This window comes from Zonotrichia albicollis, chromosome 6 (genome assembly GCF_047830755.1).
Source record: "Zonotrichia albicollis isolate bZonAlb1 chromosome 6, bZonAlb1.hap1, whole genome shotgun sequence".
NCBI classification, from domain to species: domain Eukaryota; kingdom Metazoa; phylum Chordata; class Aves; order Passeriformes; family Passerellidae; genus Zonotrichia; species Zonotrichia albicollis.
Window position 1 is genome coordinate 38,766,382 of NC_133824.1, and position 26,823 is coordinate 38,793,204.

Genomic DNA, 26,823 nt, shown 5'->3' on the forward strand with positions numbered 1-26,823 from the left:
ATTTCTGTTTCAGTGGAAATGTCTGACTGGCATGTTTGTCTGTGGTGTCACACAGCCAGTTTCCCAAAGCTTTTCATCCTCCAGGGGCACTCTGACTCCTGTGACATTTACATCACACATTCTGTCTTGGTGATTCCTGACTCTTTCCTCCTGTCAGAGTTGATGCCGCTCGATCTTTTGTCACAATAGGCTTTGAGAGTTGTGGTTTTCCTTTTCACTGTTAGAATACTGCAGCACTTCCAAGTGATACTTATGGATTTCACCATTGTTAGTTCTCTTGATGACTTCCAAATTTTCCAAAATTCAGATAAGGATGCTGACCACCGACCTGGCCAGCACTCAGAACTGAGTATGTCAGGTTTTTGTATCCCAAAGCAACGCTACATTGGAGTCTTCTGAAATTACAGTCAACGTGGTTTTTGTGTTGATTAGAAAGGTAATTGGAGCCACTGTTTATTGTTGTGATTTTCTTCTTGTTGTTTTGGTGGTGGTGGTTTTTTACAGGTTTTGTTGGTTGGTTTTTTCCCCCATTTGTCTTCACAGATGTGATGGCAAAAATTTCACCAACACTATGTCAAGAAGTGTAGGAATATGGAAAAGCACCTGATCCTGTATCTGTATCCTTTTCTGATTTTGAAAAGCCATCATAGATAAAGAGATTCTAACAATTTTTGGCTATTGCATTTTCCAGCAGTCAAGCCCAAGATAGGTGAAAGTTGGCATAGCAAAGACTTCCCCCTCTGTTGTCAGATTGTTGCATAGTGAAGCAGTTCTTGTGTGACCACTTGAGAGCTGCATGTCACAGGGACATAGCTGAGGGGATTTGGTCACTGCCTCTTGTTAAAGTGGTCATGCTTCATGAAAAAAAAGATAGTTAAATAGAATCTGATGGGGAAAAAAACAACCAGAAAAAGCCAGGCATATCATAAGAAGGAAATGGTCTTTAGTCATTTTTTTAAGTGCATTTTGATGCTCAGGTGACAGCACTGTATGTCCAGTACTTGTTATTTTGTGAGATTCTGAAGGAGTATAAATAGTCTACATAGCAACAGCATCTGTTAAATAGTCCTATCATCAGCCCATGGGGCTGTGCCAGAGTCTCACCAGACCTGGGAAGCTGCCAGCCTTCACTGGATGAAATCATGCAAGATAACAATGGCAGCGAGGCAGAATGACAAATACAACTCTTTCTTCTTACTGGGCTGGAGGGAGGGGACTTGCCTTTTGCTTTTTAATATTTTAAAACTTTTAGCATAAACAACAAGCCCTCAACATCTTATTAAAAAAATCTTTTTTTAGTAAAAGCCAAAATTCTCAACTACAGTTGCTGGATTCAGTATGTGGAGTATTTTACCAACTCCCATGCCAGCATTATGGGATTTCTCAAAGTTCCCCAAAAGCTGGTAGCATTGGTAGAAGTAAAAGGCTGCTCCTTTGGATTCAGTGACTTGTACAGACTAACCCCAGCCTGCAATTTTTCAATTTTCTTTTTTTCATGCTGCTGGGTTAATTTGGGGGTTTTGTGGGGGTTTTTTTGGTTTTGTTGTTACTTACAGGTTTTTCAAAAAAGCATTCTCTGACTCCTTACTATTTAATATTTAGGTTCTGCTGTTTGTCATCCTGAACCAAGCAGGCTGTTTTCCACTCCCCTGACAGAAGGAAGAAAATGTGTTAAAGGAAAATGATCAGTGATGAATAAACAGCAGAACTGCTCTCAGACAGATTTTCGTTTTTGCTAAAACTGCCTTTTCCAGTATTTATATGCCTGACTTTATGAGCATTAATTTGGTATGGTCTGGGAAGGGTCCTGTTGATCCCACACCCTGCCAAGCCAGTGCTGCAAATTCTCAGGGAAGTAGCTGGCAGGGCAGGTAAAGGACAAAAGACAGGTAAGAGACAGAGTGTTCCTGTGAAATTAAAAGAGCCAAAAGAACTCAGTTGTTTGGACTACAAAATAATCATAGGATATTTATTGCTGAAAGTTAAATTGAAGGCACCTTTTGCTCTTTATCTTGGAGCCCTGACTTTATATGAGAAGGACTAAAATGTACTTGCTTGTACCAGGGGAGTTAAGGCGACACAGCTTGGAGCTGCTGACCTGTGACTCCTGAGGCTTGGCCTGTCCCTGCAGGGTCCCTGTCCCCCACAGTCCTGGGGGCTGTTCAGGCTCCCACTGTAACCAGGGAAGGCACACCAAAGCAGCCCCTAAGATCAATGCCATGGGTGTGCTGCAGGGCACATGAGCCTGCTGCAGATGGTGGCTCTGGAGCAGCTGGCCTCTGTGTGTTGGATGACATGGCTCCCAGAGGACAGTCAGGGCTGACATGGACAAGGGAGAGGTGGATTTGGCAGATGGAGAGCTCATTGAGAGAACTCAGGCTGTGACTGAGGAGAATTTGTGCCCCAGATCACAAGTGCCAGTTTAGAAGGAGCAGTGCCTGAGTCCCAGGATGGAGTGCACTGGAGAGACTGAGATGTTTGCTGTCAGCTGTTCTTTCAGGGTGGATTTGAAACAAAGGTCAAACTGCAGGGCATAGATGACATAGTCTGGCATGAATAATCCAGTCCCTATCCATGGAAAACTTGTGGCCTGCTGGAAAGATTTGTAAATTTTAAGACCAGATGAGACAGTTACAGTCCCCTATGGTCCATAGTGCTTCAATCAGTATTCTTGTCATCAAACTAATTACTAATTGAATTGAATTACTAATTACTAATTACTAATTGAATTGTAATTTTAGAAAATTCTTGAGTCTTAGTTTAAAGGCATCATTGACTGCGTCTCATTGCTCAATGATTTGTTCCAAGGATTTATTTTTGCTTCATGGATAAATTTGTGCCTTGTGTCTATCTTGTACTTGTCTGTCTAAAAAGCTCTAACCACTAACTCTCATTATATCATTTTGTGATAGAGTTAAGTGCTGTCTGCTGTTGAGAGCTGCTGCTCCATGTGGGTACCTGAAGATTGCAATTACACTGCTTTTTGACCTTGTCACTCTATTAGTTCTTCCAAGAATGTTAGTCATGTGAAGGAAAGCACACTTCTCAGTGATGGCTTTTTATTGTGGGTCTTCTCTGGAATCCTTTCAGATATTCAGTATATTTTTGAAAAAATGGGTATCAGTTCTGCAGTGTGGAGGTAATGACAATAACCTGCCCCTGAGCAGCTGGGGTTGAATAAACCCATGACTGTTGTCTCTGTGAGTTGGGAGTATTGCCCTCAGAGCATGTCCATCTCCATTCCTCAGTCCTTGCACAGGTTTCCTGCTTTCCAGAATATAGTTGCCAGTCTTGTAGTATGATCTCACATGTTTTTTCTTGGATGTCTTTTCTGGTATTTGTCTGGATAAGCCCTCAGGCTCTGTAACCAAGCAGGACAAGTGAGATCAGCAGATTCTTTGATGCATGGCAAGTTTTGTGTGGTATCTGCAAAATTTCATTAGCTGTGATTTTTATGCTTCCTTCCATAGCATCGGAAAAATACCAAATAACTTTCTATCAAAAACCCACTAAAAGCTCCTCTGACATAATCCTCTGTTTTTAACATTGGGGTGGTTTTTTTTGTAAATTTTACTTTTTAAAATACATTCAATGTGGCTGCAGTGACTTCTTTTTTCCTCTTGTGCTCTCATAACTCTTGACACTGATAGAAAATTTAAGTCAAATTTGAGCTCTTCAGAGGTGTCAAAACTACTAAATTTAGGTAGGTAGAAAGACCTAAATAAATGCCCTATGGAAAAAAAGGTCTTGGAGCTATTGCAGGCCGTGTTAATGACAGAGAATCCAAAGGGGATGAGAGGGAACAGACAATTTCCACTTTTAAGGAGAGACTTGGGATTAATGCTTCTCTTTTGCAAAAAGTCAGTCTCTTAATTAGGAAAGGGGCTCATTTTGAAAGGTAGAAGCATGCACAATAAATTCAAAATAAGCCAGAAGGAGCTGAGGAGCATCCTCACAGGTGTTCTTGGGACTAAGCTCAACCACTGCCTTTTGAAAACACAGCTCCTTTGGTGCCACTTAGCAGGGTGGCTGCTGCTCCTTTGGCAAAAGCCACTTTTTCTGTGCAAAAACAGCACGTGCAATTCTGTTCTGTGGGGAACATCCAGTCTCTCACTTAGTGAAGGCACTGTCACTTATCTCTGTTTAGTATACAGGGTATCGACCATATTTCCTTCTCCATTCAACTCATGTGACTTCCAGTGAGAAATGTGGCTTTGTTCTGACAGTATTGGAAGTAGAGAGTGTTGGAAACCTGCATTTGGTGCCATATAATTGTGACTGGCAGTTTGTTTATTTACTTGTTTTCTGTTATTATGGAAAGCAATCTCCATGAAGTTTATTCATTTGCAGTGACTGAGTCCCAAATCATTCAATTCACGATTAAATCTGCTTTCAGTGAAGTGCATTGAAGAGCTGCAATTGTTGATTTCATTAAAACAAGGGAGGCATTTAATAGCAGATACTCACTTCTGTTGCTTTGGTTATTTACCAGCTTTCCAAGACATCTTGTTTACCAGTTTATGACATCATTACTGAAAAGTTTACCGGGGATTAGACCCAGTAATTCCAGATGCTGAAGGTTAGAGCACCTTGGTGTCAGGGTTGTGGGTTTGGAGAGGGAATGGTTTTCAAGCTTTTGTGCACCCTCACAGAAACAGGGGTGTGAGCCACTGGAGACACCATGTGAGGATGCCAGGTTGCATAAAAGTGAGCAACTCCATTGTCAGCAAGATTCCTGCCAGCTGATGAGCTGGCATTTAGCAGATCCTTTGTTCTTCCAAGTACCCATCCACATGATTGGAAGAAGATAACGTTTTTTCAAGGAAGAAAAGATAGGTAAGGGGTTCATCACCTTCTCTGCTCCTTGGCCAGGCAACTCTGCTGGTTTTGTTGAGTTTCTGCTGGGTAGCCAGCTGTTCCTCCAAAGCCCACTGTTTTTCCTGGATTTTGGATTTGTGCTGCCCTCTCTCTCAAGGAGTGCATTCTGCACTTTTCCTATTTCCAGGCTGAGCAGAGACCACGCTGCCACAGGAATGAAACCCACTGGAGTGTGCTTGACTTTGCCTGGTGCTCTGTTCCCTCCAAGGATGATGGTAGTTCTCCTCGCAGCATTATTTATTTAAAGTGAGTTAATTTCAGAGAAAGCTTATCTTAAGAATAATAAAACAGGCTGTGTGCAAACCTCACTTTCCCCTAAGGATTAACGTTCCCTGGATCTAGGAAGACACAGCTTTCAATCTGTTTCCACAGAATCACTCTTTTCAGACAAGTTTCTCCAGGCAGAGTAGCAGATTTTAACCCTTCAGTGGGTTTGGTTTGGTTTTTAAATGGGTCTTTTAGTTCCAGCTCAGAGAAAGATGGTTTATCAGTAGACATTTGATTTCCTTGTTGGAAGGAATTGGGAAAATTTCTACCCCTGAGGAAATTAGCCAGCCCTGTCCCCCAGCAGCTTTGCAGCTTGCCGGGTTGTTACTGGTGCCAGTGGAGCTGAGGTCTGTGCTCAGCAAGACACCAAGAGGTGGCAACGCCCATTCCTGTGAATAACCTGAGGAGCTTAGAGCCTTCCCCATGGCCTCAGCAAGGCTCAGGTGACACCAGAGGCCCAATACACAAAGGGTGTAATTGTTTTGATGTGTGCAGAGTTGTTTTTACCTTACAGCAGTGGACAAATCTGTATTTTGGCTTGTATTTTTCTACCAAAGTCATAAATGTATGAGGAAATTAAGTTAACTGGATAAATGGATCTGCAGATAGCCCACACTTACACAGTGTGGGGACCTCATTCATCTTCTTTTACCACAGTGGGAACACAGGGCATTATTTGCCTTAGTTATCCCTCCTCCTCTGTTATTTTAGTAGTGCTCTCTCTTATTGGAACGTGCTCTCATTCACCTTTAAGCTAAGTAAATGACTATGGTAAATAATTGAAACCAAGTTTGATCCCATGGGACAGCTGCAGCAAATGGCTCAGTGGGCAAATGGCCAAGTTCTTCATCTCTGTGAGCAAAGTGCTGCCTTCCGTTTTCCAGCCCACAGCTCTGCAAAGGATTATGTGTCCAATGTCACTGGTCCTGGTACCTAATCACAGGGAGGTCATTCGTTCCTACAAGGGAAGTGCTTTGTCTCCCTGCTTTCTCTTGCCCTGCAGTCCTGAAGCCTTTGTGGCAGCTAATTGGATCTAAGGCTCTACTGACATGTGCATCCCTAGGTGGGTGGGGGGATGTGTGTGCTCTTTTTTGGGTCTGCATAGTTGGAGATAACAGGCTGTTAGCACTTGAAACACAAATGCAACCCCCCCTTTCATGTCTCTTGGTAAACAAAGGCTCAACTGCATGTATTATGTTAATTAGCATCCTTCCCATTTTGCTTATCTGAGGTGATACTGATGAGTGTTGAGGATGAATGAAAGTGATTATCTTTTTTAAAATTCTAAAAGGAAACTCAATACAGATAACCTGGTGTTCTGGTTTGACATTGGCACAAGGCCAAATGCCCACATGAAAAATACACCTTCTCTGGTGTCTGCTGTGAGATTTTGACCAGGAATAAACAAAGCAGGCTCTCACTTGAAAAAGAAGAAAAGTTTATTAACTAAACTACAAAGACAATTACTAAACACACACAAAAGGAAGAAAAAGGAAAAAAAAAAACACAAGGAAAATGAAACCTCACAGAAACACTCTCCTCCTCCTCCTCCTCCCCAAATTCCCAATACAATACAATCCAAAATCCAATCTGGGTCCAGCACCACCCTTTAGAATGCTCAACTTCAATTCCTCAAGAGGAGAGGGAGTCCTTCCATGTGTCGTGGTGGCCTTTTCCGTCCTTGTTCCGGTGCTCTCACCACCGGACCAGAATCAGGGCTGCTTCCAGGGTTGTCCTTTTAAGGAGGCTGTGTCCAGTTCCAGAAAAGCTCAGTCTCTCACCTCTGGGACATCTGTCCCCCCCATATTTTATATACCCCCTGGGGCTGAGGGGTACCCGCACTGAATCTTCTTTGGCTCTGGGACATTTCTCCCCCTGGTCTCAGTCTCTGTATTCCAGGGGAACATAGCTCTATCCATGGCTACACAAAAGAGTCCAGCAAAAAATGCCACTCCCTCTTCTCCATCTTCCTAACATCTCTCACTCTCTCTCTCTCTGGTCCAGACCTTCATCACTCACTCATCTCCTTCGTCCAGGAAGGGTTAGTGTTCTGTGATATTTTCATTGTCCAAAGAAAGGGTTAAAAAGACCTCCAAGTGGCTGGACTCCTGGCTGCACCCCCCCCCCCCCCACCATCTCCTCAGCCGGGCTGCCTGCTGCCAGCACGTTTACTGCTTTCAAGGTAACGGCACACAAACACCGGCTGCACTCTCTCGGTCTGTCTCCAAGGTGGGGGGGGGGGACAGGCTGCCCATTGCTTCCTGGCATTTCTTTATTTTCTTCCTTCCACCCTTGGGGCCAGGCCTACCTCTCCCAGGCCGGGCCGAATGGCTTTTCCCCTCCCCCAGCCCAGCCAGCAACTGGGCCGGGGGAGAGACTCAACTCCTCCACTGCCGGAAATCCAAAGAGGAACTGCCAGGGGAAGAGCCCTGCTTTTACCCTGTGTTCTCGGAGGTGGATCCCATTTGCCAGTGGTTAGGCCAGATGGCAATATTCAAATCTGACCACTCATTGGCCCCGTCCACACAGCATCCCAGAAATCCTGTTTCCGGGTCAAACCATGACACCTGGGCATATGCTCAACATAGATTTTGAGGAGTGTTTTCCTTTTCTGCTGGCTTGGATTCAGTGTGCTGGGGATTTCAATACATGAGCATAGTTCAGAGGACTCTTTACAGCCTGGCACAGGTGTGCTCCCAAGGCTACTAGAGATCAAGCAAAAATTACCATTTTCTGGGACAGGAAGGAAAGGAGTGAATCAGGCCCATGTGTGGGGAAAGACGATTGAAGTGAGTAGCAGGGGTGGCACAGGAGCCAGAGGACGGCTTTGAGGGTGGTTGGGAGATCTGTGGAAGACAAGGCTGATGTGTGAAGGCAGGGGAGGCTTGCCATAAAGCGCGACTGTCGCAAAAGGGGCAGTGTTGCAAAGCGCGACTGTTGTAAAAGTGCCGTAAACCGCGACTGTTGTAAAAGTGCCGTAAAGTGCGGCTGTCATAAATGGGGCAGTGCTGTAAAGCACGACTGTCATAAAAGTGCCGTAAAGCGTGACTGCCGTAAAAGGGGCGTTGCTGTAAAGCGCGACTGTCATAAAAGGGGCAGAGAGCAACACCTGGTGGGAAATGTAACTGGAGAAAGGGAACAGAAGCTTTTTTGTGTCAGTCAGCTTTGGAGCAAGTATACGAGGAAAACCTGCTGCAAAGGGAGTTTCATTGTGGAAGAGAAATGGCACAACTAGACCACAATGACTCACAGCTTTGCCAGTATCACTGCTGTTGGGGATGGGTTTTCCCAACCAGAAATAATAATAGGAACAATAATTAATAATCTGAAGAAGAGCCTATTTCTATGTAAACAAAAGTTTTCTTCTACAGAATCAGCAGCAAATGTATCCTGAATGCTCTAAAAATAGGTATGTCACAAAAGCCATGCACTTCAGTGTTCACTCACCTGAAATTCCACCAACACACTGGTGAGGCTTTTGTCAGCAAAATCCATAATTGTTAAGAAGAATTTACTTAATACCATGGTAGTTACTTTGCAATGTCAGGCTTTTGAGTAAGCAACTGGTTTGATTTTCCTGCCCAGTTTCACCCAGCCCTTTCCCCATGTCTGCTGCAGCATTCCAACTCCTTTAAAAGAAGAAGCAGCAAGCCAAGAATCCATGTTTAAAGCTTCCATCCCTAGTTTCACTAAAAATAAAGAAGATTGAAGGCTTTTTAAGGATGTATTGGACTATCTCATTGGCCAGTACCTGTGCCATACTGACAGCTGAAATAAGGTGTTAGCTCTGCTACTGGCTTCATTCTCTAAATGAGCCAAGAAACTGCACAGCTGCAGCTTAACATTTTGAGCTTGTTATGATGTGCTTTATTTAAACAAACCTGGGGACCTGACTCACAAGTAATTCAGCTGTTGCTGTGCCTAAGAACAGGTTACATGCTGTGGCCTCTGGCTACAGAGCAGTGTATTTCCCCTTACACCAGCAGTAATAGGAAGCTAAACAATGATAAAATGCCTGTCTCTCCCTTGGACCTTAAAAGGCATCATTTGGACAAAATCTGGTGCAGTTTGCTAGAAACATTTGAATCTGCTCTTGCATTAAAGATTTTGAGTTGTGGACTCTAGTGACTTGCCATCCTTGTGATCTCCTGTTTAAAACAGAGGAACGAAAGCTGCTGTGACATTCATTGGCATTTCAATAGTATGGAAAGTACAGGGATGTTTCAGTGGCTCCTTTCCTGCATCCTCAGCTGGTTGCTGCTGCCTGCACTCAAACAGCAGCAGGTGATGGTGGGCAGGTGACAGTGGCTGAAACTGCAATTAATTATATGCACAAACCATGGCCCTGGAAACACTGGTTTGAAAAACCCAAGTTCTTCGACTCCATTACTTTCTTATTAAACACCATTGCAACTTCTTGGTTCTTGCCAGAGCACATAGAGCGAGACTCTTTCTCTTATAGTTTCACCAATTGCCTGCTCCAGGCCAGTGCAAGATGTGCTTTTCCTTCCTTTTGCTTCCTAATGAAGCTCAGCTTTATCTCCAAGTGCTGGGAAGGTTCCTCCCCCTCTCTCTCTCTCTTTCAGGTTAGAAAATCCATTCATTGTCTCACATTCTGTACAAGTGCTTCATCTTCCACATTGGGTTTGATATTCAAATGCCTACTGCAAATTATTTATTGTATTATTAATTTTATGGTATGACTAGAGTCAGGTAATTCCTGTTTTACAAATAGCTGAAACAAGAGAAGCAGTGGCTTTTCAAGACTCTGTAGAGAGCCTGTGGCACAGCTGAAAGGTCTTAGCTCAGCTGACCTAAGCCAGTAGGTTTCAGAAACATTCATTCTTTCTGCTCCCAGACCACTTCCTTTGATCTTCTGTTCCTGTATTCTTTACTCTTCTGAAGTTACACAGCCAGTGCCAGTGCATCTCCCTTGATATCAAACACTGCTAGAGAAATAAGTATTGCAACTAAATTATTGAAGTTTAGAAGATCTGTAAGGTGATGCTTGATGTTGGCTTTTGCAGTCAAGTTAGGAAAAGAGAATTCACTAGCTAGTGGGTTTCTGTGTTAAAAGAAGCAATTACAAAAAAAAAAAAAAACCACAAAACAAAAAACCTAAACATTAAGTCCTGAAGCTGTTTCACATTTGGGGAAAAATGAGGAAGGGAATCCCAGAGCGCTGAGCAAAGTGTTCTGGAGATGTGCAACATTGATGATACTGGCAAGAAATTAGCAAATTGTTCCTTAACTGCCAAATATCACCAAAAATCATGCAGTAGCTCTTATTTACTAAAATCTTACAATATTTCTATTTCTAGGCAGATGGTGTAAGGAAGACTTCAGTGGTGAGGAGAGCATTTATGGCTCTCAGCTTCTTATGGGCAGGCTCGGGGACATCTCATTTAAAACAAGCCTTAACTGTTGGTACAATCAATCTCATCTCTTCTTAGCAGGCAAAGGCTCCCACAAATGACCTTATAGATTAGGAACTTTCTGTTTACATTCGATTTCCCACTGCCTGCTATTTGTAGAGAATGATTATCAAGGCATTAAATTAAAAGTTTTGCCCGGTGGGAAACTACTGGATATTTTGTCATTTCCTTAAAGCCTCTCCTGTTCTGCTGGAGAGGCACAGAGGTAGAGGAAGCAATCACTAGAAAGGTCAAGAATATTTGCTTACCTATATTGGAGCACTGCTGAGAGGCTTTCTCCAGTTTAGGGGGCTTTTTGGGGAGAAGTTTTGTTCAGGTTGTGGTAGGAAAGCATTGAGGCTTGAAATTAAGTCTCCAGTTGCCTGCAGGTTAGAAAGATGGCATCCTCTGGCCTTTTCCTAAAGGCTATGCCCAATCTAAGTGACATCTCATGCTTTCAACAAGTTCAAAAGGAGTTAATAAGGATCCCCCCAAAGCCTTCTTTTGACCTTTATTCCAGGGAAGATTTCAGTAAAGCCACCTTCCCTCTCAGTGTGCTGGGACAAGGGAAGGACTCTGCCTTCAATATTGCTGGAGCTTCACTTTGATCAAAGTCGTGCCTCATCTTAGCTGTAAATATTGATAATACCCCTGTTCTGCACAGACACAACTCTCTTGTTTGCCCAAGATGTTTTGCTCAAAGCACTTCCTGCTGCTTATCAGAGGCAGAATTACAGGACTGAGCTTCTTGAGGGAACAGAATTTGTCTTCTGTTTCATACCTTAACAATAAGTACATAAACTCCAAAGCCTTTCATTTAGACAGAGTGAGAAGTCTGTGGAATCACCCCAGGAACTGAGAGGGTCCCTACAGCCCCCCATCTGTAAAGCAGAGATAGAATTAATTATGAACCTGGTTGTTTGCAGTGCAGAATGTTCATGTAGTGCTTCCAGCATGTCTGTGCTAAGCAGGAGTTTGTCGTCACTGTTGTTACATAGTTTTTATCTCATCCTCAATTATTCTTAGCTTGTCTTATTCAAGGAGACAAGGTGGAGTCTGACAGCCCCAGGTCCTCTTGAAGTGTGCTGGCTTCTCCAGCTGGGCTTGTCAGCCAGCCAGCGAGCCACGCTTCTGCTCAGAGGCTCTGGGTTTCTGAGGCAATGAGGGGACAAAGCTGACAGTAAAAGCAGCCTTACGTGTGCATTGCTACAGCTTAAGTAGCTGCCTCAAGGGATTGCAGATTAAGAAGGAAACACTTTAATTTGGCCTGAAATTATATGCAGGCTGGAGTAAGATTTTTTAGGCAATGTTTTGTCCCAGCTGTAGTTCAGGTGAGGCTCAGAGAGATCCCTGCCCTTTCTCTCTAGCTGCATCCAGCTTCCAACCCCTTTTCCTGACCTCTGTGGCAGGTTCTCTCCAGTCTTACCACATCTCTTGTAGCTTTCCTTTCTGCAGTTTAAATACTGAGTTTCCTTCATTGCCTGAAACTCTCTGCACATGACTTGTGCACCTTAGATCAGTATATATTTTTTAGAAAGTCTTTTTAATAGGACAGTGAGAGATTTAAGAGCGCTATTAGGGCCTAATGGAAATCAGTGAGGAAATATTTCCTCTTTTCAGTAGGAACAGGATCTTAGCTTAAGTAAAGTGCAGCAATATGCATGCTCTGCTCTAAGAAGTGCTTCTCTTGAAGGCATGGATTGTAGTGGATCACCACACTGGGAAACATGTAACCTACCAGAAACACCACTGGAACCTGATGGGGCTGAGAAGCATGGGCAAGGCTCCAGTGTGTCTGTGAACCCAGGGCTCACAGGAATTTGCATGGATGGCATGCCAGCTTCAAGCTTTCAGCTCTCATCTGTTGACCAATGAATCCCAAGGAGGAAAAGAATTTTTCTCTTCTTCACTAACAGATTGATAAAAGGTTCTTGCTGCCAAATCCTTAAGAAACTCTTTAGTCTAAAGATGTGGTATTCCACATGTCTAGAAACAGGCACTTCATTTGGAGCAACAGTTTGTCTGCAGAGTTTTTGTTATTCTTCTTTGTGCTACTTCCCTAGAGCTGTGATTTGTGAGGGGCCTGGCTTGTGTATGGAAGAATGCAGCAGATTCAAATTGCAGAATATTAAATATAATACTTCAGTCCAGGTTTGAGATAGACATTTTGCCTGGCTGAGGACTGGTAGCTCAGAGACAAACAAGGGAAGCTGACAGATTGGTGAATATTGGGTAGGATCATTTGTCAGGAGATGTGATGAATCACTGTGGTGCAGCATTTCATTTTCAGAAAAATCATTTTCTGAAAAAATTAAATTAAAGGCAGAAGAGACAGCTGGGGGTATTTTGGGAGTTTTTATTTAAATCAAAGTTACAATTAGAATAAAGGCATATTGAAAAGTTCCTGTTATTCTAAAAATATTTTGAGGAAGGAAAAGAATTGAGGTTAGAAGGAAACAGGAGGACCTGGAAGAGCACTTGCCAGCTGTGCCCCACAAGTCGACTTTGGGTTTTACTTACCTCTCTCTAGTCAAAGCCAGTAGGAATTGTGTGTCTAGAGCTTCAAGCAGTGCTTCAATTGGGGGAAAAATACCCATCTTATAACCTTGCACACAGGTTATTTGAGCAGAGTCAATGTGCTTTTAATAGGACTGCACGTAGAGACTGAGCTGCTCTCAGTGGGAACGAGAGCAGCCCTCCTGTTCAGTTTCATCTGGGCTCTCAGGAAGTCCAAGGCTACATCACACTGATTAATTCATGCAAGGTAACACATTAATAACAAATGGAAACAGGGGAGACACAGAGGGGGCGGCTTCCTGCTGCTGCTTCAGCTGCAGACACAAGTGCCAGGAGGCCAAGGGCCGATCCCTGTTCCCCCTTTCTCCTGGAGCCCCGTCATCACCCACAAACTCAGTCATTCTCTACAAGGTTATTCCTAGGGTTTGATCAACACCTTTCTGACCCTAGTGTCAAACAGAAGAGTGTGAGTGCCTCAAGGAGTAGCTGTGTGTGTCTGACAAAGAGATCTTAAATCAGCTGCTCTTCAGAGAGCAGCATACTGCTGTATATGCAGCACACTTAATTAGAAGGTCAGATGGAAACTTTAGTAAAACAGAACTGTGTAAAGTCCTACCTTTACCATCACTCAAATCAATCTAAGTTCTCATTGTGTGTATATGTGTAAAACTGGTATTTCCAGATGCCTTCCCTGTCAGTGGACATGAAATAAAAAGGTAAAACAATCTGGCAGTTCCATGTTCCACAACATGTGTTTGCCTCTTTCAAAGTTGTAGCCTGCACAGAGATGAGACAGAGATAAGAAAAATGAGACACATGCGTGGTGTGGGATTCCAAAAAATCATTACATCATCTTCCAAGAAAGATTCAAGCAGGCACTTTATTTTTAAAACAACAAATAATGTGAGTCATACCATGTGCAGGACTTAATGTTGAGGCTTTGTGAAATAGCACTAGGAGAATTGGTCACATAATACCTGTTTTCTTGACCAATGCTCTGCTGGTTACTCAGTTCCTGAAATATGGAAATCTGATGCCGGCTGTGTTCCCAGTATAAAGGCCTTGCACTCTTTGTGCAGCAAGAGTGGTTAATTTTATGAGGAAGCCTCAGCAAGTCGCTTGCTAGTGAGGCTTCTCCAGGTAGAAGGAAGATCAGGAATGCTTGGTGACACAATCTCTTTAGACCATGTTAAAGCACACATGGACTAACAAAACTTTGCTCTTGATCTTCTGTGAATGTTAAGTTAATAAATTATCATGATCCATCTCAAATAGAATGTCAAGATTGCAAAGGAAAACTTGATTAAGGAAGTGCAAACTTTGCATTTTGCATCCTTTTAACATGGCATTTACCCTTCAGATAAGAATTGCTGATATGAACCTAAGGCTGGTGTGTAGCTTTCTCACTCTACAGGGCAGATATACTCAGGTGAGATAATATTTAAAATAAACCTTTCTCTTTCATCTTCAAGGTAACAGATTGCCTTGCTGGATTTCTGTCTTCATCTGCCCTTAGTTACCCTGTTCCTCTTCACCTCTGTCAGTTTCTGAATAAGAATTAGTTTTCCAACAATTAATTTACCTCACTGCCTCTGTAGGACATTAACTAAATTTCCAGGCCTCTCTGAGACTGGCATCACAACCCTGCCCTTCCATCCTAATTGATGGCACTGCTGGAGATCACAGCAGGTCCAGTTGAGACACAGGGAGCTGAGGGTAAGTGCAGAGCTGAAACACAATTCCATCTAATTCTTAAATGAATGCTAGGAATCCCCAGCACATATAAGTTTATCGTTTATTGCCTGTAATTTTCTCAACTAATTCCAAATTTAATGACAGCTTTCAGCTTTGGTGTTCTCTTCTAATTAACGTACCAGTGACTGTGTATAATCTCTGTGTAAAGCCAAAAGCAGCTTACATGATAATTACAGAGGGATCACAGCACCTACTGTTTAAGGAAGGCATCCATGAGAAAGGCCTTGCATGATAGTTAAGGTGCTGAGATTAAGTTGTAATTAATCTTAACTTGTGCTGTTTCTTGTACTGCCTCAAAGCTTTTTTATTACTGGCTCAACATGATGCTGGTAAACTTTCAGGGAGGAAACAAAAGAACTGGACAGATCAAGCACAATCTTCTGCACATACAGCAGAGGCTTCCAGGACATGGTGAGCTTTGAGGTCAGAGTATTTTTGTAGTCATACTGTTGAGTAACTTTATATTTTTCCCTTAATAATTATGATGTAGTGGGTTGAAAATTCCTCTTTAACATTGTGCAAGATACTTTGCATCCACCTTTTTTGCAGCTGCAGTCAGGAAGCTATTCTGACTGCACAAATCAGAAGTGAAGCCTAAGTGTATGGGAGAAGCAGAATACCTTTGCTGTCTCTGTTAACTTAAAATTAGCATTGGTTACATCATTTTAGACAGTCCTTCCCATTGGAATGACAAGTTCCAGAGAGGCAATCACTAGGGAATGCACCATGTCTGTCTGTTTTCCACTGTGGAGGAGTACACATTAATGCAATTGGTCCCAATTAAATATACTAAACTAAAAGGAAACACTGGGTGTAGATGAATGATTTCATAGATAGGCTTATTTGCAAAAGTGAGTGGTTAAACTGCATCCAGTCTCCTTGTAGTACTTTGGTAGTTATGTGAGAAGGGAAAAGATGTAGTAAAGGTTTCTGTGATAGGAAACAGGAGCATAAGCTCAGAAGAGGAACTCCTCATGCTATTTACAAAATGTTGGTTAAACTTTTATTCATTTCACTACAGGACCACTGTCCAACAGATCTATGCTCCATGCTCTTTGATTTGAAAGGTGGTACTCAGCAAATTTTGAGTTCTGTGTCTTTTGTTGTTGGTTTTAGATTGACAAGTATGCTCAGCGGGATCTGAAGAAAGGACTTCACTTGTATGGGACAGATGGAAATATTGGCCTCACTAACGCATGGAGCATCATTCAAACAGATGTAAGTCTGAGCTCTCTCTTTTACCTCTTCCTCTTTACCTTCTGGGTTCTGTAACAGCATGTTCTGGGTATGAATCTAATTAAACCTCCAAATGCCAAGTCACTCTCTTTCTCCCACCGAGTCAGCACATTAGCAAGCAAACTCTCTCCTTTTTGTAACAAGCAGTATTTTTTATTTATTTTATTTATTTCTCCTTTAATAGGAAGTATCATCTTCCTTTTAGAAGGTTGTACTAAGTTGATGCCTAAATATCATGCAGCTCTGTGCTATGTGGAGTGTGAAGGAGCTGGTCAGACTGGAAACAAGCTGTACCTTTTCTTTAAAGTCAAAGAGGTGGTTTATGCTGGGATGAAGAGCATACTAGCAAACAACCTCTTCAACCACTTTTTAATTTCTGTCCTGTCTCCTTTCACTGCTACTGTTGTTCCCACTAGTGAGTCAAAATGGAAACAGAGCATGGCGTTTGTAACCTTCTCCTACAGTCAATACATTTTCCCCAGCAGAATTTAATCATCCTCCATCACAGGTGGACTGGGAATGCTTTTTGCTGTGTTGTCACTGCTGTTCCTTTGCCCTGATTCTCTGACAGCTCTCTGCCAGTGCTCATCTGCTAAGGACTGGTGAACATTGTAGCTGGCTTCCTCCTCTGTCCTTGTCTGAGAAAACACCATCAGTGACAGTTCAGGTTTATTAGCTCTGTACCTGTTTCATATTCATTTCAGTCAGTTCTCCTGGGGGTGATATTTGTGATTTCATGTTCTCTGTTCTTGAATGGAAAAGTGCTCCAGCTTTTCTCCTGCTTTAGGCAGAAGCACTTGCACTGCCTTGGCTTCACTCAAGAAATCTTGCATAGCCTTCTCATTTTCTCCTCCAGAGGTGCAAGTGTGGTACAGACAGGAGGGGTTTAGTCTTGCCTGATGTCTTAAATGGATCAAAGACAGTAACCCCTCCTAGTGTCTCCTCTTATCGACAATACAAGGTAACAGGAGCAACAGACTGCTAAGAAATGATCTGAGAAATTAAAACCTTGAGATTGCTAACAGAACAAAAGAACTGATTGGCCAAACTCCTTGGGCATCTTTGGGTCTGCGGGACCTATGTTGAGTGCAGTAGGTTGCCTACAATACTCCTGTGTGTGAAAGACAGGAGTGTCCAAAGTTCAGGTCCAGGAAAAAAGCTAATTTCAGTCCTGCATCCAAACAGCTGCACGTGAAAAGTTCTTTCAGTTGCCTTTAAAAGGCCTCAGCATCTTGCAGTATTGTTAATAATTTCCTCTTCCAACACTTTTTCCTTTTTCCAATATATCAAATATGAGAAGGCATCAGTTACTGACAAGAGAAATGCATTTGGTGGTGCTAGCTTGAGAGCAAGCCATGTGAAATACAGATAATGTTTAATAATAATATCATTGCTTATATCCAACAGTATTAGAAAGTTTACTCTTTTACAGTAACTTAATTATGTGTAGTAAAAATGTAGTAAAAACTACTAGTATTAAAATATTTGTAGTAAGTATTAATCTGCTTTCAGTGACATCCCAAAAAGTCTTAAAAGCATATAGCAAAGGTGGGGGGAAAAGCAGTTTTTGGAGGTCTCATGACATATAAACACCATATTTCTGTTCCCCTTTGTGTAAAATATATGTAAGAATATATGTAATGTCTAGTTCATATAGTCACATTTTTTTCAAATTCTTCATAGACTGCATTCAGAAAAGATGTAAAAAAATTTGGAAACTGACATTATGGTGAGAAATTTTAAACACCTTATATAAACAGTCAAAGATGAACTAGTGATGTCATTGCAGTGCTTAAAAAGAGAGCAGGAAGGAAAAAGGGTTGTGAGAGAAAAGGGCTCTGTAATTGATCCAAGAGCTAAAAACCCAAGTTAGATGTGTCTGGTGGTAGGATGTTGTTGTTCAGCAGCACAGCAGATTCTTTTTCTCTAAAGAATTAGACCTGGCTTTTTGCTTAAAGGAAATGGTCAGGTTCAGTGACCAGCTTGGGTTTGAGGCAGGACTCAATAATCTGTGGTTTGTGTAGTGCTGCAGATCAGGGTCATTTGTCCTGGTAGTACCTTTGGTCTTGAAACCCATTACAGTTTAAAGAATGCCTTATAAATTTCAGATGAAACTCATGTTAGCTAACTCCTAGGAGCTCAGAAGGTGACAAGAAAATGCCACTCCATGAGCTGTGTGCAGCCAGGGGACATAATTCTCTCATGGCCACTGTGAAATTACCATGTGCCAGCTTGGCAGTACCACAGTGCCAAAGTCATTGTGCTCCCCATGTTGGGCACTGAGGAGAGCAACAAAGAGCTCCCACAAATCCATTTTTGCCACTCTGCATAATTGGTTCTCACATGTATCTTTCAAAACTGTGTGGGAATACACTATTGCAGAGGTGCAGCAAAGACAATCCCATCATGGCTAATTATGTAAAACACTTTGCACTTGAATAGAGCTATCTAAATGCCAGTTTGGGGGGTTTCTGTGTAATAATCATTATCTCTTGCATCCCTAATCAGTAGAGTGTAATCACTGATTGGAGGATTAGGGTGATGCAGGGGATTTTCTGCAAGGGAAATCCCAGCCCAGGCTTGCTGTTTGTATTCTGTCTCCTAAGGCTCTCACCAAAAGCCACAGCAGAGCAACTACAATGCCATATAGGACAGAGTTTTTCCTGATGGGAGACATCAGTCATTGGCTGAGCCATGGGCTGTGTCTGTATGTGGATGGAAAACAGCAGCCTCCCAAAAAAAAGTGCCATGTAAAAAACATGACAGTAACAGAAATCATAATGACTCCTTGACCCCTCTGCATTAAAGCAGTAGCTTTCACACTCTGGCATAGTTCTTAATTTCTCCCAAGATTTAAGGTAGAGAGCACCCCCATTCTGCATTCATTAGGTGCTATTGTGTATGGCAGCTTTGGCTGAAAAAAGGGGGAAAAAGTTTTTCCAAGGAACCTCATTTAGATGGCATTTGACTTTTGTGGGTTTGGCCAGTCACAAATCAGAGGGGAGTTTTGACAGGGAGTGTGGATGCCCAGAGCACAGAGTGACTTGTGAGTGGTGATTGTCTAAGTGTGAAAGGCCTGAGCACCTTTTGAGGAAGGTTTTCTTTTCTGAAGCCTTTGTGCCTTAAGAAATTATTTTCCTCTTTTAAACAGAAGCCTACCATTTTCAAGACACTGGAAACAAGGAAAAAACTGATTTTTTCCCTTCCTGTCTTTTAAGAGGAAGTTGCAGTTTTGGCTGATGCCTGAGCTGCTCACGTTACCAATAAAGGAGTTGGGTTAAACTGCAAACCTGCAAAGTGTTTGAGAGGAAAGGCACTGGACTCATTTTGCAGTCCTAGTAAGCCTCTAGGTCAGGGAGCTGTTTCAAATCAGAACATTCTATTGATTTCTTTTTAATACCTTCAGCTAACCAAACTCTCAGCCTTTTCAATAGCGTTTCAAACCTTAAAAGGATCAGAAACACAAGCAGATGAATTCTGTGTGTCATGACTGAAGACTACAAAAGCTTACAAAGTGATTTTCAAACATGACTAAAATTCTGATAGTTTAGGAGGTAAGTTGCCCTGAATTGCATTAAACTCCTTACCCACCAGGACTGGTTAAAGTCGCAGGTGGAGATCATTAGAAAATGAGAAACAGGCATTAATTTTTAAAATGTTGCTTCATCCTCAACATCTTTGTGATCAATATTTGAGCACTTCTACTTTTAACTAAGCAGGCAGTAATTTGAGAGGCATGCAGAAAACCTATTAGCTTCACTAAAATGAGCAAATTCAGCTCACTTTTTCTGCTGTGTAATGCCTTTTCATGTCTGTTTAGACCACTGTAACTGAGAAGAAATTTGACCCATCTCCCTATTCTCAGTCATTGATTCTATTAGATCAAGCCATAATTCAGAATTACTACTGGAAACCACCACCCATTAAACATGATTTTTAGAACAAAACTATATTATTCATCACTTTTCACAGTGATGGTGGAAAAAGGTATATAGAAGGCCCCCTACTCTGTCTCTGGTTCTTTGCCCCATTCACAAAAAGAGAAAACAAGGCTTTGCTAAAAAACTGTCTGCAACAAGGACTGAGTATCTTTTTATTTTCACAAACCCTATCCCAGCCTGACTGAGTCTTCAGGAATTTGGCAAAGAAGATAAGGCCTACTTAGCCTTCAACATTGAAAATAATGTAAAATATGTACAAGTATCCAACTCCTTTTCAGGGGTTGTACTGTTGCATTGAGATAGAAACTTTTTTAATAGACTACACTCTTAAAATGTGTTAGTCTGGGTACTCCAAAAGAAGCACTGTTAGTTGGTAATTATTTCTAAAAAATGTAAATGTTGAAAGTAGGAACAGAAGTAAGCAATTAGGCAAACTTGTGTAATTTTATCACTTACTTGTGAAGAGAACAAGACAGGAATGTAAATGTGACCAAAAAATGAATGTGGTTGTAGCAAGAATCGAGACTTCAATGCTTCCATGCCTGGCATTGGCAGAACATCAGCCTTTGTGGTAGAAATGACTACAACAAACTGCTGGTGACAGACATTGTCCTTTGCCCTGAGCTTTCTCAATCCTCCAGGTGCAGGCCTGTCTCTAACTGTCCCTGCTTAGAAACCTTGCCAATTTTCAAGGTAACATTGCTCTCAAATCTAAAAGGACTCTAAAAAAAGTCCTCCATATTCCCCTTTCTTCTAATGGTCCCTCATCTCCCTCAATGATTTGGCTCCTTACTGTTCACCTGCATCAACCTGGGATAAATCACTTGCTTGTCACATGATCCAAAATCACTCCTGCACTCTCTCTTTCCTACTGGACATCTATAGTGAAGTCTCTGAGTTTATTGAGCTCTCAGCTTATCTGCCTTTCTGGCTTCTGGACCCCTTTGCTTGATCTGAAGTGGTGATCCATTCAGTCCTGTTGCTGCTTGTTTCCTCATTCCTGCATCTGTGACCATGGATCAGTGCCCCTGCTCCCTAGAGATGGCAGTGACAGGACTTGGCCTTCACTGAGCAGTGCTCCCTCCCTTGCTTCTGCACTCTCGGGTCTCTGTGGTGTTAGAACTCTGCTGTATTCATCACCTCCTCTTGATTAGGGCTATGGATCATCTGCTGCTTAATCCCATTGCTTATCCTTCCTTTGTCTTCCAAAGATATTTTGTCCAGTTATAGTTACAGACATTATTTCTTCCAGTCCCAAGACCACTGATCCTTTATTTATACCTTAAACTTCTCTTAGCCCACTGCTGTGTCTGCTGTGCTCTTGTACAGACAATCTGTGTGGGCAGGCAGTGTCCAACTGCAGCTCATCTTTGCAACTGCATCCCTTCGTATTCTCACCTTGTGTCTTACCAGGAATTTTATTCTTTGGAGTCCCAATCCTAGCTCATGGCCTAGCCAGCTCCTGCTTCACAGGCTCCATAGGAGCAGCTGTCCTCAACCTGTTAGTGAGCACTTGGCTACAAAACCCGTGCTTCATCTTCATCTCCGTAGTCTGTCAGACTGACACCTTCAGCCATGCATTATTATGAGAAGAAGGAGTCTAGTTCTGATTTATGCAAACTTGTGTCACTTGTGTTTGGCCAGAACATCACTCAAATGTCTCAGCCCTTACCGCTGCACACTCTACATCACAGATGAGCCACATTTTTAAGGCTTGCTGTTTACAAGCTGTCACTTCTCGCTGTCTATCAAAGAGCTGCCTCCTGACTCTAATGATGACAGCCTGCAAGACCTTCTTCTTGTTAGATTTCCAAATAAACCAGCCTTCCTCAAATGTATGCCATGTATTCCAGGCTGCTCCTACTCGCTTTTGGGACCTGATACACATGGACCTCCTGTTTTCTGTGCAGCAACATAGAGGAAAAAAAGAAAGGCACAAACTTTTTTTTCTAGTTTCATGTCAGTTTGTAGAAAATGAAGCCTGTAATCTTAAAAATCAAACATTTGCAAGTGGAGGATTGAGTCTCCTGCCACAGACCAAATCAAAATTTGAAGCAGAAACTTGGAAGGATAGATGTTAGTGCAGGAAAGTTTTCTGACTTTTCCCTGACAGAAGAAAAACTCTGCTGTGAGCACTGAAATGTCTCTATCAAGGAGTACTTTCTGAGTGCTTGAAGCATCGTAAGATGCATGAGGCAGCAGCATGTGACACCTCTGCCCTCTATGGGTCTGGAGTGGCACATTTTGTGAGTGCAGCAAGAGCTGAACGCCACAATTCTACTACAGCCTGAACTCTACAGCTATTATATAACAAAGGAAAACTCTCCCTCAAGCCAGTGTAAAGATCAGGATCTCCATTAGGTCTTTGGCCCTGGTGATGCAGATGTCTGCATGATTATGAGTCTCTCAGAAACAAGAGAAGTGGTCTCTACAGGGATGCTAAAAACACCCTTCAGGCTTACCTAAATTCACATTTAAAAAAATAAGATCTTGGCAAGTAATTTTGGGACTAGGTAGGTGGCTGGCATAGCCCCAAAAAGTGTGAGGTACTGTGAATAGCAGAGAGCAGTTCTGCAGCCCAGTGTTGTCTTGTTTACTCATTGGTGCTGAAGTGTCTAAATCCCAACAAATCCATACTTTTGCATAAGGGCAACAGATGGTGTATACATCCATATGGTAATGAGTCCCAGCTTATTTCCTGTCACAAGAATATACCAGTTCCCAAGGGGAAGATGGCCACAGAGCCATTCCCTCTACCACTGTGTGTTTCTGTACCTTTCATCCCACTGCCAAAGTCAAACAGACCTTCTGATTTAGCACTGTTGTGATATCTGCACACACTGTGTTGTTGTAGGCAGACACTTAAGACACAACTGTTAGAGCAGCATCAGATGATGACATTAAAGAGCTGCACCACAGAGAGAAATACACCTTTTGCTGATGATAGGCAAAGACTTTCAACGATGATTAGTAATTAATAGCTTAGTGAGAAATTCACCTTGTTTACTCCAATCATGATCCTAGAAGTAGTGTGCTATAGAGATCCCAGTGTCTTCATCTCTTGGGTGCTGTACCTGTATCTTTTTTCTTGACAAGCTGCAAACAACTTTTAAAATTTTGGTCAGTCAATAACTCAATTTCAGTACTTGTCTGAGGTTGTCCAATTTCAGCTCCTGCGGTATCTTCCCACTGCAAATAGGAGCTTTCCTTCTTGCATCAACATTAGCTGCACACAAGGCCATGTTTAAACTTAAAAAAGAGTAGAGAAGGGGGTCTGTTTTGAGTAAAGCTGAGGAAGTACTGTATTCCTTTAAAATTTAAAGCCTCTGCTGGTATGATCAAAATGCACTGAGTGTCAGGCTCCAGGAGGCAAAGTCAGAACAGGCAGTGATGGATCACGCTTACGGTATCGCTTCGGTTCATCTTTTTCCAGTTCAGATGCTGTGGAGTCTCCAACTACACGGACTGGTTCGAAGTGTACAACACAACCCGGGTGCCAGACTCCTGCTGCTTAGAATTCAGTGAGAACTGTGGGCTCCATTCCCCAGGGACCTGGTGGAAAGCGGTGAGTAGCTCTGCAGCACATGGCAGCAGCTGCCTTGCAGCCCAGGTGAAGGACAGGCAGTAGTGATTTGCAGGGCTGCAGAGATGATAAGCTGCGCACCTCATTCTATCCTAATTCACCTTTCATCAGGTGCTTTCAGAAGGCTCCTCTTGAGCTGTGGCCTTTGACCTCCAATGAAACCCCCTATTTAGTTATTTTTATGAGCTGGTTTCCTTTCAGTAGGCTCCAAGCTGTTGTTCCTCACTGCAGACAGGTCCATTCCAACACTGATCTGCAGCGCAGACTACTGACATCAAGCTAGGAAATGGCAGGAATGCCCTTTTCGTGTCCCACCTACTGGGGTCAGGCAGCAATAAAGGCAAATGGTTCATGCACACACAGGCCCTGGAGCAGCAGCTGTAGCTCATCACAGCCCAGGCAGTCCTGAGGCAGGAGGACTGGCAGAGCCTTGAGCACTCCTCTCCCACCAGGAGCTCTGGTTCGGGGGCCTCCACTGCACAGAAGAGTGGGAACTGTTCCGCTGAGTTGCCAGCAGCAAATTTTTTTGTTGCTGCACTTGCCTGTAATCAAATTCAAAACTCCATGGGATAATTTCCCTACAATGGCCTCAGCAAGATCTTTCTGGAACAGATAGTCAGAGCCTAAATATGTCTCTGAAATTACCTCAGCAATTCCTTGTGCTAATTGCAGGTAGTGCAATTACACAGGAGGGGTGTAGGCCACCTGATGAAGTGGAATTATAGCTAAGTTTTGCTGGTTCTAATGGTTTGTGAAGACAATGAGTAAAGCTGTCTTGGCCACTTTCTAGTGAGATTTCATATGCATGGAGGCTGAGTTCACATCAAACACAGCTTCCTTATACTTCTTGAGTAGCTCTGGGTAATTTTTTTAATTTAAGGACTGAAAAATTCTTCTTCTATTTTATTCAGGGTAGCAAGAAAATCAGTGTAGGTTAACCCTCTGGCTTCTGATGGCCATTAATGGTTCTTCCTTTATACATATGTAAAAACCCCTAACTGAAGGCTGAATGATTCTTGGCCATGAACATTTACAAGACAGGGGCCCCTGTTTTTGCACAAGGTTGTCTTACAGACATGATTATTTAAAGAAAGGTTTCACTTGGGCCAATTCCACCCTCCCCAAAACTGGACCAGTAAAACAGGGCTACAGCTGCTGCAGAATTTAAAGCATGAAGAAAGTAATGGAGGAGTGCCCATACTGCAGTTTGAAATGATTGGAAATGGTATGAAATGGGCCCATGTGCAGGAGGAGCAGCTACTGAGCCACTCACACTGGAACTGTTTGGTTTCATGTGTCTTTATGTATTATAAGAAATGTTTATTTTTCTTGAAATGTGGAGAAAATGAAAGCCTCATTGTAAGGTTCTAACTGCTTCTGGTTGGGTTTTAGAGAGCAAAGAGGACCCAAGCCCAGTGTTTATTTGTTGTGGTTTAACCCCAGTTGGCTACTAAGCCTGCTTACTTTCCCACCAGTGGGACCAAGGGGAGAAGCAGAAAAGTTAAAGTGAGACAAGAGTGGGTTGAGATAAAAACAGTTCAATAGGGAAACCAAAAAACCATGCTCCGTGTAACCTCTGCTCAATGATAACAAAAAATATCTCCAGATTATCAACCCTGTGTTCAGGACAAATCCAAAACACAGCCCCATACCCATCACTGTGAAGAAAATTAACTCTACCCCAGCCAAAATCAGCACAGTATTTTTAGTTACTGGCTGTATTTATACGGAGCAGTGCTCATGCAGCATTTTGGAGGTGCACTGTTTTGTGTCTGGGATTAGTACTCCATGTTCAAGCTCCAACCCAGAAATACATTGTAGTTGCTCCAGCACAGAAATGATAATCCAGGCTACCTAGAAGCTGGGTCAGATCCATTTTCTCTCTAGCTGTATATTCCTGGGAGAGTAGAGCTGTATTTATGGCCAATACAATATTCTTGGTTTGTTTTTCTTTGTAGCCTTGCTATGAAACTGTGAAAGTATGGCTCCAGGAAAACTTACTGGCAGTGGGAATCTTTGGATTGTGCACAGCTATGGTGCAGGTACAGTTTAATATCAATTTTCAAATCCTTAGTAGTTGTAACTAAGTAACCACAGATTCAGATATATACTCTGCCTAAACAGGTTTTAAATCTTGCAGAATTTTTGTCTACCGTCAGGCAAAATTATTAAGCACTTTGAGTTTTACTTTAGTTAAAATACTGTGTACAAGGCACAGAACTAGGAATACTGCACAGTGTTTTATGATGCACTGCAAAGAGCTGGCACTTTATCAAGTGGTTTATGTAAGACTGAAACTGGACTTGGGAGGGGAGACTGGACTCCAGACACCTAATCAGGGTAGGATGAACTGCCTTTAGGGTGCCTCTATTTGTCCAGTTATTCTCCAGAGAGGACTTAGGCTAAATAGCCAACTTCAGCATAGTCTAGAGGTAACTTAAGTCTTCAACCTCACCCCTCAGGCCCAGGGTAAATTACAAATCAGGATGTGGTGCCCAAACCCTGCCAATAAACCCATGTTCCTTTACTATGATTGGCATAGACATGCCTATCAGATTTCTGAGTTGCAATCCTTTCCACTGTGACTTTGGTCAGAGAAGAATCTGTTGTCCACCACTTAGTCTCTTACATGCCTGTGCCTGTAACCCAGCCTGCTGTGGTTGTGCCAGTGTAAGCACCTGTGGCACAGCCTGAGGATACACAGGTGAAAGTTGTGCTGGAGCTCTGGCTGGTTCAAAGTGCCTTTCCTAAATTCAGTGAAGATCTAGCTTTAGTCTCCAGCTCCCCCTCTCTCACACCCAACATGCAAGCACAAAGGATGGCACTGCTAAGCTAATTAACACTGTGGAACTGCAGATTAACTCATGGTTCTTTGGTTTGGTTGGGTTTTTTTTTTTTTAAATTTGCCTGGTATGCCACTAGCAGCAGTAGGAGAGAGGCTGGGATCAGTATTCCACTCACATTCCCAACAATGACAGATTAGGCAGAATGGCACATATCTTACTCTCTCATATGTCATTTATTGGCTGCAACTTATTAATGCAAATGCCTGACGCCTCACGGGCCCAAATTCAGTAGAGTTCTGGGGCTTGTTCCAGTATAATAAGCAGGTATGCTTAGAGAATAAAGCACAAGATCATATGGCTGACAGGCAATTTATGACTGTTGTTAATATATTACCATGACTAAAAAAAACAAACCAGCTTTTGAGCATCCATTCCTCATTTAGGGT

At 42.6% G+C, this 26,823-nt stretch overlaps 1 protein-coding gene across 5 annotated transcripts in view; it reads left to right on the forward strand.

Annotated features, from left to right (window-relative positions):
- Positions 1–26,823, forward strand: part of TSPAN4 (tetraspanin 4) — a 422,379-nt gene that overhangs the window by 386,249 nt on the left and 9,307 nt on the right. For all 5 annotated transcript variants that reach the window (XM_074543280.1, XM_074543283.1, XM_074543281.1 and 2 more), the window contains 3 exons: positions 15,948–16,049; positions 23,442–23,573; positions 25,550–25,633. In XM_074543280.1, the coding sequence (XP_074399381.1) occupies positions 15,948–16,049; positions 23,442–23,573; positions 25,550–25,633 (318 nt within the window). The remainder of the gene's footprint in view (positions 1–15,947; positions 16,050–23,441; positions 23,574–25,549; positions 25,634–26,823) is intronic.